The sequence below is a fragment of the Aquila chrysaetos genome, chromosome 10 (assembly GCF_900496995.4).
Source record: "Aquila chrysaetos chrysaetos chromosome 10, bAquChr1.4, whole genome shotgun sequence".
In the NCBI taxonomy this organism is placed as follows: Eukaryota; Metazoa; Chordata; class Aves; order Accipitriformes; family Accipitridae; genus Aquila; species Aquila chrysaetos.
The window spans coordinates 24977556-24996764 of record NC_044013.1 but is presented as its reverse complement, the minus strand read 5'-3'; the positions used below and the strand labels follow the sequence as shown (position 1 = coordinate 24996764).

Here is a 19209-nt window from a genome sequence, read left to right as displayed (position 1 = left end):
AGACAGACAAGCTGGGAGAATGATAACATAATAAAGGATAAAAGAATCTTGATATTCAAAAAGAAAAAACTGATTATGAAAACATTCATGAGCAGTGAGAAAAATACATTAACTTTCCATAGCTGTTGAGAGCAGATACAGATCAAACAAAAGACATTAAGAAAAAAGCAAATTTACTTCTCTGCACTTATAAAGGCATTCTGGGGCAAAAAAATATCCTTCGCATATGCCCTGAAGAAGAAATCTACAACCAGGTTTATCTCTTCTGATACTCTGTCTGGAGCAGAAAGATGCACTCAGGCTGTGGAGTGTCTAAACAGCCAAGAAGAAAGCCAAAGGTTGCAATCATATCATTTGAACATGCTAACAAGGTACATTTGTTATAGGTTCCCACTCGGGCCCTGAAATGTGACAATAAGCAGGATATTCAACTGAGAGATATGTCTGAAATCAGAAAGTTCTTATTAAAGGGGGGGAGCTTCATGAAAGAATTAGGAAGAAGTACAGAAGAAAACTGTGACTGGGATTAGATAAGCATTTGGCAAAAATCACGGTAATAAAGCACATTTGACGTATTATGTTCAAAGACTGGCTGGGATGTCACAGAATGTGTTTCTTTATTGAATGTTTACTGACAGATATGATTTTAAAGTATTATTTAAAGTCTGCTGTGCCTAAGGGTCAGCACTGGTTAGGCACTTCTTGTTATTCCATGGAAAACCCACTGCTTTTGGGATGGGGACAAAGCAGAAACCCATCTCCGTGTGGAGCAGGCAGCCAGCCACAGGAAAGGTAAAATCCATGTCTCTGTTTCCCAACTATCTAAAGTTTCAAGGCACGTCGGAAGGAGTGGGGTTAATATATGCCCCATCTGAAGGCTGAGCTTTTTGACCCATATGTAGATTATACCCACAGAGGGGTGAATCTGGTGCAAAGACTGCAGTTCATGTACACCAGAGATTTTGACTTTGTCTATTCTGTTCAGTGCAGGAAGGCCCAAGGGTAGGTTAACATAGATGTTTTCCTTAACCTGTGTTGTTTGTCTGCCTTGCCAGCAAGAGGACAGCTGTAGTCCAGCGCTAGCTACCTTCCCTATGACTTTGCATGATACTGTATCAGGCTCCTCTAGAAAGAAGCTTGGGTTAATTTCTGTCTTACACTGGCTATGCAAAACATACAGCTTCACATAAAGTACAGTGATACATCCTAGTGAGCAAGCCCAGGAATACCTGGGTCCTTCCCATCTGCAGACAGGTGTGCATATGGACCCACGCCAAGAGGTGGTGTCAGCACAAGCTTTCTTCAACATAATGCACCACAACTTCCACAGAGCCTACAGCTCTCTATATAGGTGCCTTTAGGCTTGCACCAAACCCAGGTCCCTGCCTGTGGTCTAAACATTTCCTCTAAACTTTGTTTAATGGCTAATCACCTGATGATTTCCCTCAATGGAGATTTAATGTTGGTTGTCACTGCTTGGGTGGGGCCTCATCACAACATACGGTTGTGCAGCACAGCTGGGAATGGGAAATCCCCTGCACTAACTTCCTTCCCACTTTTCACTGAACAACTGAAACTTTTTTCCTTTTCTCTGAACAGAGGAGAGGCAGGACACAATGTGAATCTGTTGCTGTTCTGCTTTTTCATGAATGGCAGGATGCTGATCCCTCTCCTAGTAAATATTCCTGTGGCCTGAACCTGCAAGGCACTGAGCAATCCCTGCTCCTCTCCACCCACCCCCCTCCCAGTCCTGTAAGGGTTTAAGAATAAGCACTTACATCAGTGGACTTGCTTGGTGATCAAAGTTAATGTAAGACTATGCTTATGTGAGCACGCAGTGCTAAGCAAGGTTCAGACTGGGATGCTGCTTTGCCCTTCTGCCTAGAAAGCTGCAGGACTTCCCCATCCGTGCTCAAGATTTATATGGCTTGCTTTTCTCTTCCTAAATCTCTCCTAACAAAGCTTTGTTCAAAGATGATTAACAGATGTTGTCATTAAAAAGTTGATACTTGCCAACAAATAACACATGGGTCTGCTTGAGAAACAGTGCTGTTTCCACAGCTTTCCCCAAGAAGAGATACTTGCGGTAATTGGTGAGGCCTGTGAGAACATGACATTTTAAAGTATCTTCTACCATGCATAATTTCCTAAGAGAACGCTGGTTTCCTGAGAATTTATCTATCTTGTTTGTATGAAATCATTTGGATAAACACGCATGACACAGAATAGATAATTAAGCCCGTTATGATTAAAGGAGTAAGTGGTGATCTTTTTAGATAATGATGAATTTGGCGAGCAAAGACTTATTTGTAACAAAAGTAAAAAAACCAGCACTAAATAATAGATAACTATGTATCTTAACTGAAGACATAAAATAAAATAACTGATATGCAGAAATGATTCTCAAAGGTTAGAAGGTGACAGACAAAAGGACAGGATTTTACTATCCATTGCAAGATGAGCTGAAATATACAGACAGCAATCCCCAACCAAAAAAAAAATCAGGGCTAAAGCATATGTACAATGCACCTGGCTGGAATATACAAGCACAGAACCACTTCTGTGTTTACCTACCCGGTACACATTGAAATCTAAAACTTAGGAGCCAGGCCTTCTGTTAACAATTTGGAAAAGCAAACCGGGGAGATCGCAATGTACCCTGTCCAGGGGGATCTTTTCATAGTTATGAACAGAAGATGTTTTGAAGATGGTAACCTAGATATTGATGAAACTCCTGGCAATTTATTGTTAATCAAAAGGTAATTTTTTTTTCTGGGAGGTGGAAAGGAATGAGCATTCAGTAGGTTTTCAGAAACTATTTAAAAGCAATCTGAGTCTTTTGCAATGCTCAAAGCAGGTCTCTCAACACTTAAACTGTAAATATTATTTTCATATAGGTTTCAGCTAAATGACAGATGTAGTACATTTTTACTACACTCTAAATTCAGCATTTTAGAGGTTGACATTGAAATCCATTCCTCTCTTCTCTTTTCCATGGACCTGTTGCTAAAAGCATGACTGCTCTGCCAAAAAGTCTATGTTTTGAAAGGCTTTTACTCCTTTTTTATTCTTTTTGTTCTACTGTATGACTGCACACTACAACCTGCACTGATGAGATCGGTGGCATTTTATAGCTATCATTTATGTCTTATCCAAATCTGCCGTAGTAAGTAACAATATTCCCACTAACTTTACTAAGCTTCAAATCAGGGTTTTATTTGGGATTTAGCTTTAGCTTCAATTAATGTCTCAATTCACTATGTACTTCATGCAAGCAAGGAATAATCAATGTTGTCATGTTCCACTTCTACAAAACAATGGTCAGATGTACTTGACAGGTTTTAAGTTTAGGAAATATAACAAATTCACAGGCTGTACAATTAAAAACACCATCTTACAGACATGCAGCAAGAGGAAATTCAACTAATCTTATGTTTATTTCTTTAACGTCCTATTAAAGCAAAGAAGCTCTATAATGAGATTACTCCATTTTATCTCTTAATTGTATCCAGATATGCAAAACAGATTTACTGCTAGTGACTTGTATATAGTACAATATTTTAAAGCTAATTATGAAACAGCATTACTATTGTCACACAATGAAATACTTATTCTTACTGTTATGAATCAAGACCATTTTCTAAAATTAATTGTAATTACCTTTTTAATTGGATATAAACCCTACTAAATTCTGAAACAGCTAGTTATATAAATATAATTCTTTTAAATCCAGGATGATATCAGCATAAAATATTTTAATTAAATAGATTGCAAAAAAAAGGGAAAAAGAGACATTAAGTAGTTTTCCATTATTAAAGCCAGCTGTAATTCAAGTCTTGAACATAGTCAAGTTTTTATTTTTGAACACCTGAAATCTGCCATTGTCCATGTAAGCATGCATACATATCCTCGCAAAACAGTGTATTAATAGTTTAATTGTTCACTGAAGAGTAGTTAGCACCTGGCTTTTGTTTTTATTATTCCACATAGAGAGGAAAGCATATTAAAGTATTTACCCTCACAAATCCCCAGGGCCCAAAATATCTAGCAGTCTTTTCATTGCTTATGTATATAATACAATAAACAATAAAAAAAAAGGTTAAGCAAATAGTTTTAAAATAACACTGTGTCAAAGTTCTTCTGTTCAAAAAAATTGGTGAGTAGATGGTGAAAAACTTTACTTGATCTGTTAGTTGCAATTATTTAATAATTTTAAAAAATACTGCCCTCATGTTATAATACCGCATGTATCTTGATCATACAGCTGGTCAACGCAAATGAAATTTCAGGTACTTATAATCTGGTACTGCAAATGTAATCTAACTTTTTGCACACATTTGAAAATACATGTTTAAACTTGTTTTTCCTGAACAAATATTCATAACAGGAACAACTGAAGTCTGACTACAGACTAATCACAGCTTGTTTGCAAGTCTTACTTGAATATGGGATACCTTTTCCCACTCTCCACTTAGTGGTAAAGGGACAAGGGAGAGGCACTTGTTTATTTCAGCTGAATGAAGCAGCAGTTTAAAACTTACCTGAGTTCCAGCCATCTTAACGAGCATTATTTTTCAACACTATTATACCTGTATTTCATATACTTGCACATCCAAACCAAATTATATTTACACACACTATGGTAATTAAAGCAGTTACATTTTGATGAGCTGAAACAGAACTTCCAGATAAGATAAAGCAGTAATATCAAGTATTTAGAAGGAAACATCTTACTTCTTATTGACTTTACTATAGTAAGGACTTAACTATGTATTAAATTGCCAGTATTTTGGTGGAAGTTAAGTTAGATTCTGATGCTCATTCTACATTTGATGACATATTATCCAAGTCATTTCATGAATAAATATTGCAGAATGCATATCTGAGACTAGCAAGAAATTTTATTTAACCAGCAGATCACCACTAGGAAAAAACCAATACTTCATGTGTTTTTTCAAGAATATATACTTTCAGCCGACTCTGTTTGGAACATCCTTCAGTATCATTATCCAACCAATAAATATTTACATTAACACTTAGCACAGTCTATAAGGACATTAATTTTCTATTTCTTTGAATAGCCCACATTCTCTAGGAAGGCTCTTCCAGTATTTCTGTGATCTAGATTTCATTGCAGATATTTTATTGACTCTAATCATAGAATCATAGAATGTTTTGGAAGGCACGTTAAAGACCATCTAGTTCCAACCCCCCTGCCATGGGCAGGGACACCTTCCACTAGACCAGGTTGCTCAAAGCCCCATCCAACCTGGCCTTGGACACTTCCAGGGATGGGGCATCCACAACCTCTCTGGGCAACCTGTTCCAGTGCCTCACCACCCTCACAGTGAAGAATTTCTTCCTTACATCTAATCTAAATCTACCCTCTTTCAGTTTAAAGCCATTATCTCTTGTCCTAGCACTACATGCCCTTGTAAAAAGTCCCTCTCCAGCTTTCTAGTAGGCCCCCTTTAGGTACTGGAAGGCGGCTAGAAGGTCTCCCCAGGGCAAATTTAAGTCTTTTATCTGCATGCCAAGTGTTAAATTATATTGGGTTACTGTCTGTATCATTCTATTTTTACTGCAGCTCTTCACAGATTAAGATTTGAATCCTTTGAATTTAGTAGGATTTTGACAGTAATTCAAGCAGTGCAAGTCTTAGCTCTGTCCACCTAATTGTGACATTTATGAATTTCTAAGCTCTGTATGTGCCTATAGAAACTGTATTTACCTGCTGTGTGAATCCTGTCACCGGATCCTTGACAGCCGTCCTCATCATCACAATCCCCGCTCGACTCCATCTCTTCACTTCTTCCACCCCCACTGCCAGCATCTGGGGAAGCCCATCTTTCCAGTTTTAATTTTGCCTTCTCAGCATCCAGCTAAAATGGAAAAAAACAACAATTGTCAGAATATTTACACAGTTCCTACCTCTGGTGACCAAGCTGAGTTTATAAAACAACAAGCGCTTTCTCATTCACTTTCAAGAACGGCTCCTCAAGTTGGAGTTTTTTTCTGGCAGTGACATCCAAATATTTTGGAATGACAGACTATACCATCAAATTTTCTCCACCACAGATGACCAGGGACACTTATCATCAAACTTTTAATTGAAAACACCACATCTACTAATATCATCACAGGGAGCTCTGGTCCTGCAGCTTTTCCTCTTGCAAACCACAGTTTGGAGATCACTGGTTAATGATGGTACAATCTGCCAGGTGTCTGAGTACTTTTTTTGCGCTATTTACAATCAAAGACCACAATATACTTGACAATCTTTTAAGAGTTGAGGGTATTTGCTACTTCTCATTATGGGCTTGGTCACCTGGAAACCTTAGCCCCTGGGTATGATTTTTAAGATGGTGTCATTTAAGATGCCTGTACCAACTGCAAGTTGTTCATTAAATTTCACTTGAAATATATTTCTTGGACTGAGTACAGAATAAGATAGCCTTTTCTAAAATAAATCTAAATGTATCATACAAGGTCACATGTGCTATAACAACATATTTACTCCCCAAACTCATCTGTTTGACCTTTAGATGACTTTCTGCTTCTATCACCATGAACAGTTGCCTACTACTAGTGCTGTGGGAATAAATGATTTTTCAGTTCACTGGTAGTTACAAAAAATGAAAAATACCATTTCATTTTCAGTGAATCTAAACCCAGCCTATCCAGGGAACAAGAACAGCACTATTTGGGAAGAAATGAAGTAACTGGCTTAGACTAATACATTCTGTTACAAGGCATTCATCAAGGAAGTATGATTCAGGAACTTGAACCTGTCCCCCACACCTGAGAGGAGCACCTACTCAGCTACATGGCACCTCTCCTGTTGGAGCTGTGACATTTTTGTACAACATTTCAGAACCAGGGTGCTCCATGTTCCTCAGAGGCCACCCTCCTCAACAGCTTGTATTTGTTGTTGCTAGTGCAAAGGATGCTTCAGGGTATTAGAGAAGGTGGGACAGCTTCTGCAGAGAAAAGCCCCAACAGCTCAGCTTCCCCTACAGCCCAGGGACAGGGAAATACCCTGACTCAGGGCGGATTTTTTCACAACCTGGCTAAGTTGCCCTGGTTACTATCAAGTTTCCATTCCCCCCACGTATCACCCCCATTTTGTGAGTGACTACCAATTTCTTTTCCAAATCTTGTTGGAAAATTACATTGGGGGGTGTTGTTTTTAAGTGATGGGAAGAGTCATTCCAGTATTTCTGATCGCTTCCTTCACGTAGCTGAAACTCCACTTACAACGCATATGAACATTGTTTTGAAAGGCAGCAGCTTGTTTGTCTCCTTTTCAGAGTTACGAAAACCTTGTTCATGTTAGCTCTGCTTGTATGGTATGACAAGGTATGATTAGGACCTGTTATTCTAGTTATGTGGAAATATTTTAACCAAATGGAAAGACTTTGTAATGCTTCTCAAAGTCAGTCAGATTCTGAATCTATCCAATACCCTTCATCACAAGTATCTTCCCCCCAAAGTATTCCAGATCCATTTCAGGCTTTTTGATCTGCTTTATCGCAGAGGACTCTGATTATTCTTGGTACTGAGCAAAATGTATTTTGAAATGTAGCTACTTTGAAGATTCAAACACATTTCACACTAAAAAGGAGGTGGGCTGGGAGCTGCGGGAGGAACTGGAGCACAGGGCTAATACAGCTGTATTAACTGGGTTGAAATGATGATGATGGATGCAGCAATTTCTCTGTAGTGGGAAGCTTTGTGTGATAGTCTCCTTTTTCTTCAGATACTGTGAGCTGCCATCCTCCACTCCGGGGCTGACAAATGCTTGGATCAGTGCAGCAGAGATCCTGTTCTACGGAACAACAGATGCCAACTTCTATATGGCAGAACTCAGGAAATTTTTCACCCTTTCACTGAAAAGATCTGTTTGCTCATTCTGAAGACACAAATAACTTCACACTGCAGTTGGAAGATCAGTAAGTGGGAGGAGAGGGTATGGAGTCTAGTGGGGAAGCACATTAAACACTCTCTAATTGTTACTGCATGACTGTTTTCTATAAACAAGTTGCTTAATGTTGAGGCTCATTATTCACAGGCGTAAAGACTGATGTCATGGCAATACAAAACAACATTTTGTTAAACAATTGGAAAAATTTGCCTATGAGGGAGCAAGATAACTCAGTTCTTTCACAGATGTGTTGTGTCCTGACCATATTATGGAAGACTCATTCATTCTTAGTTATAATCCTTCAGAATGAAAAGAAATGGCTAAGTGGTGAACAGAATGGATGCAAAATTTAATAAAAGCTTTTAATGATTGTTTGCCAGTCAAAGCAGAAATGTTTACTGCCCGTTAAGGTACTCCTTCTTTTCAAAAATTTTATTTCATTCAGTGCCCATGGCTCCATCCTGACCTCTGCTCAAAACCAGTAAACACTTGAATCAACTGTGCACCACCTTCTTGGACAAAGACCAAGAAACAAGCTCAGCTTTTCAACATGGTGCACTGCAGCATTTTACAGACTTCTGGGTTCTTAGTGTCTTCACTACAAAAACAGATTAGCTGTAGCCCGGCTCTGCATCTCCTGCCCATATTAATGAAGGTGTACCCAGCTCTTTCTTGGCTTGCCAGTAGAGATGGCCATCAAATTACACAGAACCCTTATACACAAGTTCAACATTACCACTTAAAGTCAGCTCAGGTGTGACCTACCAACCCTTTTCACCTTGTATACCCTTTCCCAACCTCTTCCAATGACTCTTCTGTCTGTGGCTACCATTCACCTAGAACGATGGACCAGAGCCCAACTTTGTGGAGAGGTAATGGCTTATCTATAAATAAACCCTTTCCAGGAGATTAAATAGTGTAGCCACTTTAGTGAGGAGCTCCACGCACACTGTGCAGCCCTGTTAGGAAGGCAATGTCACCATTGCATACTGACTTGTGATCTAATCCCTTTCAAATTTTGAAGGAACACTTGTCCTTTGGCTACTGCCACATGACTTCAGTGAGATCACTGTTTCAGTGTGATAGCAAAGCACACGCCAGCATTTCTCCATCTCCTTTTTTTCATAGAATCATTGAAACCTTTCTCAAAGGCCTGAGACTGCACTGAAATAGCACAGACTGCATCAGGATGAACTAGGATGGTGGAGCTTTAGAAGATCATAATGAAAGACATTAACCTTCACTTCTTATTAAGCTCTGCTAGGTTCAGAAGATGGGTGTGGACAGGGAATGCCTGTAATGCTTTGTGGCTAGGGGACTGAGAGGTCTCCAACAGAGGAGCTGGAGGTCATACAAAGGTTCAAGGCATCTTCAGAGGCAGCCATGATCTGTTAAAAAGCCTGAACAATTCTCCTAGCTGCTGCCACCAATCACTAAAGCCTTCTGCTTCCTCACAGATGGCTGTAGAGAGAAACGCAGCCCCTTGCCCATATTTAACACTGGAGATCAGAGATTGGAGTCAGTCCTGGCATTTCTATTATTGCTTAAACCCCACTCTTATACAAGCCTTTTTTTGCTGACTTATGCTTCGCCTGCTGATGCATAATCCCATCCAGCCATCTCTGGCAACTCTGCACAAAAGTTCCAGCCTGGGAGTGCAGTCTCTTGATGCTGAGAATTGATGCTCGGTTAAACAATCGCAATGGATTTCAGGCTGGGCACTGGAGCTTGTACCTTTACCTTCACAAAAGAGAAGATATCTGCTGCCTAAGATTCTAGAAAATACTGGAATCTTAACAGCTTAAACATTAAATCTTCAAGTTTTTGCCACATTTTTTTTTTTTTATACTCATGAAAAGGTTATATAAATAGATCAATAAGATTTGTACAGCCCAAGTGAAAACCGACTCAAATCAGGAATTTTCCCAACTGCAATAGGCTTTGGATCAGGTTCACAAACCTCTAAAGGGTTTTTGAGAAACTATACAGTCTTTCTGTGGGAAAGCTTTAGTATCTGTATCTGATTCAGCTGAAATCACATATTACTATTCAGCTGTGAGTCAGATACTGATGACTATCCTCATGCATTTTATTTATTCCAGCAAAGGTACCAACATTAGGTGACATTAAAAAAAAAAGTTCTGCTGACCTATGGTTTTACGGAGAAGAAAGAAGTCATATGAGAATGGTTGCTGTCTTTCTCCCCTATTAATACTTGATGATGTAGCACACACATTCCCGGTCACATAAAAGAGTCCTTCAGACTTCAGAGGCTTCAAAGAGTGCGTGACACACAACCCCTGAGCTTTCTATGATGAGTCTAACCATAATTCTTACTCTGACCACAGGTGTGTTAGAATATAAATTTATTCTCACGGTTTTTCATGAAGGCATGTCCCAGTTGAATACTTCCATACATTAATTAAGTAATAACTGTTTAGGTCTGTGAAAACTATTTGATAAAATTGTCAATTTCAATCCATTTTATTGATTAGTCTATTTTCTGAGGGGTCATATATGCATGTATATCTGAGGGGATGATTCCAAGCTGTAGGATAATAAACTAATTTCATCAGAGGATAAGTTTTTAAATTATATTTTGCACCACAGTTTCAGACTTTTCAGGTCAGTGAACACAACAATGAAAATCTAAGAGAACACACTTTTTGAATAAAGCACTTAAAAGTTGTATGCTTGGAATATTCAGAGACAAATCCATATAATAATTGTTTCCCGAGGGATTTGTTAATTAGTTTTCTATATGACAAATTTCAGTGTGAATGCTTTTCCTCTCTGAAAAGACAGCTTTGGGGTGAAAACTGACTTCTGTCCACTCATCCTGTGAGCACACACTAGCTGGTGTTTTCACAGTGATCAAAAAATGGCTGATTATAAGCTGCATTTAGAAATTGTAAGCTAAGCATGATCTTTTCTCAAAGTACTTACAAGTAGCTGCCTTTTTAAAAGTGCTTTAGTGACATAAATATGATTTGCAGAGACAAAGCATTTTGTCAGCTTATGCACAAATAACGTACAAAGCCTAATCTTGAAAAGAGTCATAAATGACTCAATCCTTCCATTCATTTTTTTCAAAAATAAAAATAAAAAATCCTTTCTAAACCATTATTAGGTCAGAAATGACTACAACTGAAAAAGACAATGCGCCTTTGTTTGTAGCCTATTATATATATTTTTTGTTAGGGACTGACATATTGCTTTAGGCATAAAGCTGCATTTTACTGGTGCCTTGTGACTGAGCAGATGTTCTGTCATTTCACAAAACAACAGCAACATAACAAATTTTAGACATAACTGCCATATATATGCTTATTCCAAGTGGGCCCTCTCCTTTGAGATAACATTTATAGTTAATTTTCCTCCACATATGCTCTTAGCTCTTTTTAAAAGCATTTGGCAGTTGCTTTTGCTGCTGCTTTTCACGTTTAGCTAGCATTCATATATTACAGCATAAATAAGGAAAATGAACTTATTTGTCTTCAATTTTGTCAGACATCTTTGTTTTGTTCTTGCTTTGTCTCTATTTCATAGAAATGCACAAAGGGCTGATGCGTTATCTCCTAGTTTCTTCAGAAAGTAGTACAACTCAAGGAGGTAGTACCACTCAACTCTTAAATCCTTTTTTTAGCTAAAGAAAACAGACATCTAACCTTCTGCAGCAACCGACACCCCCAGAAGGTTTCCTTCTGCTGTATTTATTCAGATCCTTACAATAACCTTTGCATAACACATCTTGCTTTACAAGTCACCTGTACGATATTAGAATAATTTAGCTGAACAGCTATACATAATTTAGGCAACACGGTTAAGGACTGACAATGGTTTTAGAATTTTATTCGTGTCTCTCCCGACTAGACCTTTTCCAGCTAGGGAACTGGACCAATATTGATAGATTCCTTTGTTTTATATTTTTCTCTCTAGCATAAGTACCTTGCATTTACTTACACTGATATTTGTATTTATTGTCTATGTCAATACTCCTGGTGTATATATCTATACGTATAAACTGAAGGGGGAAGGCTCTCTTCAAGCACATGGAAACATGCAGAGTGCAAGTCTCAGACTGTGTGTGCCCACAAAGTGGGGACTGACACCCTCCTTCCCTCCTCTGCCCCAGTGTATCTCCACTCGAGCTATACACAGCATTTTGGAAGTTCTTTTTTTTCCATTTTTTGATATTTTTTTTTTCCAGTTCTTTTTTGTTTGTTCTACCATCAAGTTTCTCAGGTCGCCTGGAAGCACTTTCATACCTGAAATGGCCTATGCCTAGAATAAGCATGCTGGTTCTGTAACTACCCACGCACCTCTCCTTCTGCATTTGTCTGTGACGTTGCAGCTCCCCATGGGGCCGTCTTTCGGATAAATTTGTCAAGTTTCCGGCTGAGGCTATCTTGCAGAGATGATGCAGAACACGCACTTGAATGATAAGTGCAATTCTGAGTAATTTAACTCTCACCCAAATGTTGAAGCAGCTGCCAGCCCCTGCCCCAGCCCCACCGCTCCCAGTTCCACAAGTGCAGAGGCAAAAGCACTGAACTAGGAGGGCGGCCCCCCCCGCCCCGGGGGCAGTTCCTCACCGCCTCAGGAGGAAAGGCGCAGGCCCGGCAGAACAGGCTTACATGGCACGACCAGCTCATAAGATCCAGCAGCAGGAGGAACACAGTGACATAAAGTTTCCTTAGGGTCACTACACGTTGCATGGGAGATGACACGCCTGCTTCTAATGTGTTTTATGTGTTGTCTTTCATCTTGTGCTTCATTCTAGAATTCTTTTGGTCAAAGTATTTTAATTATTTGACGATCTCTCCTACTACATTTCCAAGCATCTTCAGTACAAGCTCTACACCTTTTGGGAAGGTTAGGACTTGCTTTCTGACTTTATTCATGTTTTTCAAGCCGAATAGCTGATGGAAGCGGTGGTTTTATTTGTCTTGGTTTGCTTTTTCCCCATTAAATCACTAAATTACTCCTTTCTGAAACAGCATCTGTATTCCTACAATGGATTTATCTTCTTACGGTTGCTGTGGAAGTTTCTTGCAATCATTCCTTTATTTTCTACATCTAACTTCTCCTCCTAGTTTTATAGTCTTAACTTCTCCACATACACTTTCCAATCCTCTGTCCTTAAGGCCTTGTATTTGCATAAGTCTGTCTTTACCTGTGATTACTTTTTGTTCTCCTGGTTTATGCAGATTGACTCGTTACCCTCTTCCTCATATTTTACTGCCAGATGACACACTAGATACTTAAGGATCCACACTTTCATTTATCTTTGAATACTTTTCATTTTCCCTCTGTGTCCTTCCTCTAATCTGGCTGTTTCTCCCTGGTTTCCTGTATAGTCCACTGCAGATCCATACTCCACAGTAGAGAAGCTACAAGCGATTATTTCTCCCTTGGTTGATTACAAATGTAATAGAATTATTTCAGCAGGAATCTAAGATGGTTTTTAGAGATTCGCCTTGTTATACTGCAGGATTAATGCCTCTACTTTTGATGTTTATGGTTTCTGTTTTTCAATTGCTTATTAAAGGTGAGTGTATTTCTAGAAGAATGCTAGCACCGTGATCAGCTTAATATCCATTGAATTAAATTACACAAGCTACATATGTTCTCATATTTACTGATTACACTGCAAAGAAACAACAAGAATGTGCACCCACAGAATCTTATTGCTTTAGCAAAAGCTTCATAGTAACAGTTTGGGTAAACTGTCACCCAAAAAGTATTACTTGTGAATGATGTAAAGTGAGCACAAATAAAAAAAAGATTTATTGTAGTTAATAATCTGTTTTAACCAAGCACAACAGCTGTTTAAAGAGAATTAACAAAATCTGATTGGAATTCAGTAAGTCAGTTGGGTCAAGGAAGCAAGCAGACACCTCTCCTTGATGTCTTATCTTGGTGTTGGGTTGTAACTTTTTGGTATTATGTGATACACCGAAGAAGATCTTTCTGATCTGATATCTAGTGAGCCTAACTTAGACATATACCTTGAGTTAGTCCCTGCCACAGGCATGAATTTCACCTTTAGACAGTTAGCTTAGTGTAGTCTTTTCCAAAAATAAAAACTGCTTTTTCAATTGCAGTACATGTAGTCTGAAAATAGAGCATATGGCTAAAAAACCTGCTGTGTTATATTAAGACTTTCTGCATCTTGTTAAAGTAAAAAAAAAAAGGTAAACAATTGTAATAAAAACGTTAAGGTAAGCTTTATAATTATTGGTGAAGAGTATGCAGGAGTTGCTTACAAAAGGTCTTTGACATAGTTCATTTTTGGGACAGTGGCTGTTTGATACAAGAGCTTCAGAGGCAGAGGATTGTTGAGAGTGCCAACAAGGTACTCGGAATGACAGTGTCACCAGTGCTTGTGATGTGGCCCATTGCAAGAAAAATGTGGGCCGTAACATCTCTAGACATGTGTGCACAGCATGCGTGCACAGATTAGATGGATGACAGTGCTATCACCAGTGGGAGCTGCACTTATTTTTTGTAATAATTGCAATAATACACTAGACCAGAGGGCGTGATTCTCTGCAAGGATAAGTGGCTGGGAGATGAACACACTGTGTCTCTGCCACACTGAGACAGAAAGGCACGATGCCAGACCCGGCAAGCGTTGCCTCCTGTGCTCTCACAAATGAGGCTGTTCTACATTGCTTACAACACTATTTCTCCATACTTGGAAAGGAAGAGCTTTAAGTGGGATAGCTTTTGCAGGGGGGTAAAAAAATGACTGGAAAAAATGAAAAGTCTTCTCTAAAAGACCATGGCTTGCTTTTCCTAGCACAAAGACGACTGGGAGAATATGATTATTGTATATAAATGTATTTAGCCTTCCACTTAAACATGGAGAGATCTCTGAGAATAAAACTAGCATAGAAATAAAAAGGGGGAAAACAAGGTTTTTAACTATCAGAGTTATGAGTTTTGGGAGCAGCCTCCCAAGAGGAAGGTGGGGACAAAAATTCTCAAGCATTTGAAAGACCTCGCTGAATAAATTTGTGAGTAAATTTGCCTGAGGTCTCTTCCAGACTTCCATCCTGTGTTTCTACACTCTGCTAGTTTCTAATATTAGAAAATCGATTTGTAAAATCAAAATCACAAACCAGAACCACTCCCATTAGCCATTAGGAGTGTTATTTCCTTGCTTGTCTGATTTCAATATGGGAAAATTGTGTCCACATACCAAATTATGTCCATTCTTTCTTCTAGGCTAAGAATGAAGCCTCTTAGTTGTGCCTGAAGTCAAAATGTGGCTCAGAAAATGTATTAATTATTGCTGAGGCTTAACGTGGTTTACAAATGTCCTGTTTAACTAGGAGCTCTGACTCATCAGGTTTTAGACTTCTAATAATAGCTAAGAACCTTCTGTCTGATCAGACTTGGGAAGTGTGAAATGAGAAGTGCCTGCAATCAGGAGGCTGGTCGCACTCCATCAGCCCTTGAACAGCACCCTTCTGATAAGCTGCATGTTTTTATGGGTTAAGTGAGTAAACAGTGGCCAATCTAAATTGTCTAAAGGAACAGAGCCAACCTTTCTCCTTGCTTTGTACTCAGACAGCAATTACCTTTTTTATCTGCTGAAGGAAATGTTCATGACATGCTCCACTGCATGTTAATTCTGTTTCATGTTCTTGGATAATTATCTGGTTTCAAGCTCTATGTTGCTGAAGATCATTTTCACAGTATGAAAAGTTCGACATTTCATTGGAAAGACTTGTGAACAATCAAAGACTTGCATTATTTGGTAGTGCTCAGCAGACCCAGGCTTTGGATTTGATGTTTCATGTTATAACATGACAGAAGCAGTGGTTTGTTCAGTCTCCTCCACACTGAATCCCAGCAACTGAGCACTAAAATACAATATGGAATAAAGTACGGAAAATATGGTAAGAAGATGGATAATGATGTTTGTCACCCATTTAATGTGTACTGATGTTGGGAGATAAATCCCAAATTATCATGTTAGCTAACTAGCTTTAATAACACTGCAACCCAAAGCCACATTTAAAAACAATTACACTGTCTCAGTGCCACCAGACTTCTCTGAAATCTTGAATATCACATTTCTAAATGCGTTGTATTATTTAGAAGGTGCCACACATGTACAGAAAAAGAAAGGATCGGAGCCTATGCTGCTATGAATCAGCAAACTGAATTCTGTGGAGCTGCTCCAATTTATTCCACATGAAGGGCCAGCCCAGATTTTTTTTGTTTGGGAAAGCTTGGTGTTGTAACAAAACAGACAAACGCATTTCATGTGGCAGGAATCTGACAGAAGACAAGACTCTCTCTTTCCAGATGTTGTCCATGGTTTCATGGTAACATCTGAGGACATGTGATTGAATGTTTTTGCTATGTCATTTTTATGAAGAGAGAGGAACAGATACTTCTGCAAGCAGCAGCTGCCACTGAATGCTTTTTCCTATGGCTTTCCTTTCCGTTGGTGGCTTCCCATGGAGGTTCTCTGATGTCACAAAGACTGAGTTCACAATGCAGTGTTTTTACCAGCGAGTCTCTCTCCTCTACTCACAGAACTCAGGATCTGTTAAATTTGGTTAAAATTGCCTAAAGGGTTAAAAAGATACGGAGGGAGTGGCAAGGCTGACAGGCAGCGACACAGCAGAGCACATTATATAAGCTGTGTTTGTTTATGAAACCAGGTTAAAATGCAACTTAAGGGCAAACAAACAACCGGCCTTGGCAGATCACTAGTAAAATTTCTGGAGAGCATGAAGAGCAGCTTTGCCTGACAGCAGCTTTGCCTTTCCCCTTGTGGGTTTAAATTCTGTTCAGGCTTGGAACAAGCACAGTAAGTGGAAAAAGGTCAATGCATCGGTCTTCGTGGACTATCATCTGCTCCTACTGCCTTCTCAAAAGCCACTAACAAGATAATCTGATCACAAAGATCAAAAGCTCTCTTGTGGTGTGCTAGGGAAATTGATAACCACATTCTCCTGTGCTGTATATACCTATAATTCAGGGTTGGGAACTGGCCCACATTTACCAGAGATGTAAAGTGGCTTTGAAAGTCTTTCTTTATATTTCATTCACACTATATAAAGGAACTGCTATTTCCGGGGAGAGGACCGAAAGAGAAACTTGTACTACCAGCACTTTACTGCAGAATTCATTTAAGCAGTTTCAGCACATACATGCAACACTCATTTGTCCTGCTGTTTTACGCTTACATTTTACACTTATTATTTCAGAATGTTTTCTCTACAAGTGACAAAGTTCCCATTTAATTGATTAGAATAATTTTCACTGAAGTCTTTTCTGAGATTTCTGAAGTTTCTCTATTCCATTTTTCGTGTCACCAAAAATTTAAATTTTTATTTCATTAAAATTAAAACAAACATCCTCTTTTCTTCAATGATGGGTCTAAATTAGATTCTACTCTTGTACAGCTCTGTAGACCTTACCTAAATTTCAAGCAGTGTTCAAGAGGAGCAAAGAAAAGAGGTCAGCTCTACTAAAGACAAGAGCAAGATCTGGACTGGAGCTGGCTTCTGTTATTGTAATGAGACCTAGATTGGAATAGGCGAAAACCCAGCAAAATGACCCAAGAACTATCATGGGAAGACAGTCAATGTAAAACAAAACATTCTGCTGATATTCTGTTTTCCCCCTTCTCAGCAAGATGCTTTTGCTCCCCATTTGTATTCAATCCTTCTTGTCAGCTCCTCTTCTGGCTTACTTGTGACCAGCCCATCTCTTTTTTTTCCCTTCTCATGGAATAGCATCCTCTTTCCTGCCTAAATAAGGTCATCAACTCAGCTAGCATGATGATTCTTGGCCAATTCTGCTTCAATGTGTTATTAGGTTTTACACGTGGAAGCTCTTCTTCCATTGGAGGCTGGTCCCTCCTGCACGCCTAGCAGCTCTGCCCAATGCATGGTTTTCTTCTCCTTTTGTTAATTTACACTGAAGGTCTGCAAGGACCGTTCAATCATCTCACCTGTTTCTCCTCCCTGCCTTAGACCTCTGAAGAAAGAAGCTTGCCTACTTTTTCATTTTGCTCTCCCACAGCTTTTGTACAACTTTGAATCTTTATGTAGAGCATTCTCAGTGGAAACAAGGAGGAACCAACCCCAGTGATCTCACCACTGACCATCAGCAAGTTTCCCCACAGTCTGGGAACTCCTAGATGAGCTAGTCAGCAATACATCGTTCTAGATGAGAAACGTGGACTGGAAAAGCTCGGACATTTTCATGGGCAGGTATGTTATTCAGGGACCGTTAAGATGGCTCCAGGAAAGCTCGTGTTCTGTTTGTAAAGCAGCCCATGTGGGCTGCCTGCCCTGCCAGACCTGGCACACTGCTGACTCTGGCCTCCTCTGAGTGAGAGAAAAGATACGATTAGTATCGAGTGCTGGCATTTTGTACAAATGTCCTGCTTTGCTCCCATTTAATTGTGGCCTAAAACTACAGCAAGTACCAGTAAACACACACATGGATAAGCTGTTGCTTTAAAACAAAAAGCTACAAGCGAGAGATACAGGATTTTAGAACTGACAGCAAATGCTGCACCTAGATCAGCATTCTTTCCTGATAAGGAGCTACCACGGCAATGAAGAACAAGTTGTGGCATGTCTCATTTACATACCAACTCAGGAACAGCCTTGCTTGCTGTACATTCAACCCCACAAGGGTTCACGTATTCACATGCAGCTCTGGAAGGTACAATTATTTGTGAAGACAAAGGATGATCTAAGCAAAAAAAGGCAAACTCCCATGCACTTGTCTTCTCATCTTGTAAGTGAGCAAACACATTACGTAGCCTTGATTCTGCCTTGGGCATTTTCCTAACCATGAATCATGAAATACAAGGCAGAGATGGCATAAAGAAACTGTAAAGAATTTACACTTCCGGCATACCTCAGCTGCATCATGGCTTCCTCTCCTTCCCAAGAGCTCAGGCACGGCTGTGCTGAGTCCTGAGTTCTGGCCACTCTGGCAGCAGCCACACACACTAGTGCTGACTGTAATTGAACTGGAAAGTAAAAGGAGTCCCTGAAGAACCACTGGCATGAGGACTGTATCTGGGGGAGTTGTTTGGTCTGGGTCTTTTAAGTATTTCTGAGGTAATACAGTTATATTTAGCTGCTGAAACATAACATGGAGTATAGCAAGAACCCCCGCTGTGTATTTGGCCATCTGATACTAATTATGCATGAAAAAGAAGGAATCTATCTTTAGTTTAACTTCAAAGACAAGGCCATGCTTCGTACTGTCAAGTAGGTAGGACTCGCAGTGATACG

At 39.4% G+C, this 19209-nt stretch overlaps 1 protein-coding gene across 3 annotated transcripts in view; it reads right to left on the bottom strand.

Moving 5' to 3' along the window:
• LOC115347346 (glypican-5-like) overlaps positions 1-19209 on the bottom strand; it is a 403275-nt gene that overhangs the window by 97248 nt on the left and 286818 nt on the right. For all 3 annotated transcript variants that reach the window (XM_030028626.2, XM_030028627.2, XM_030028629.2), the window contains one exon: positions 5732-5882. In XM_030028626.2, the coding sequence (XP_029884486.1) occupies positions 5732-5882 (151 nt within the window). The remainder of the gene's footprint in view (positions 1-5731; positions 5883-19209) is intronic.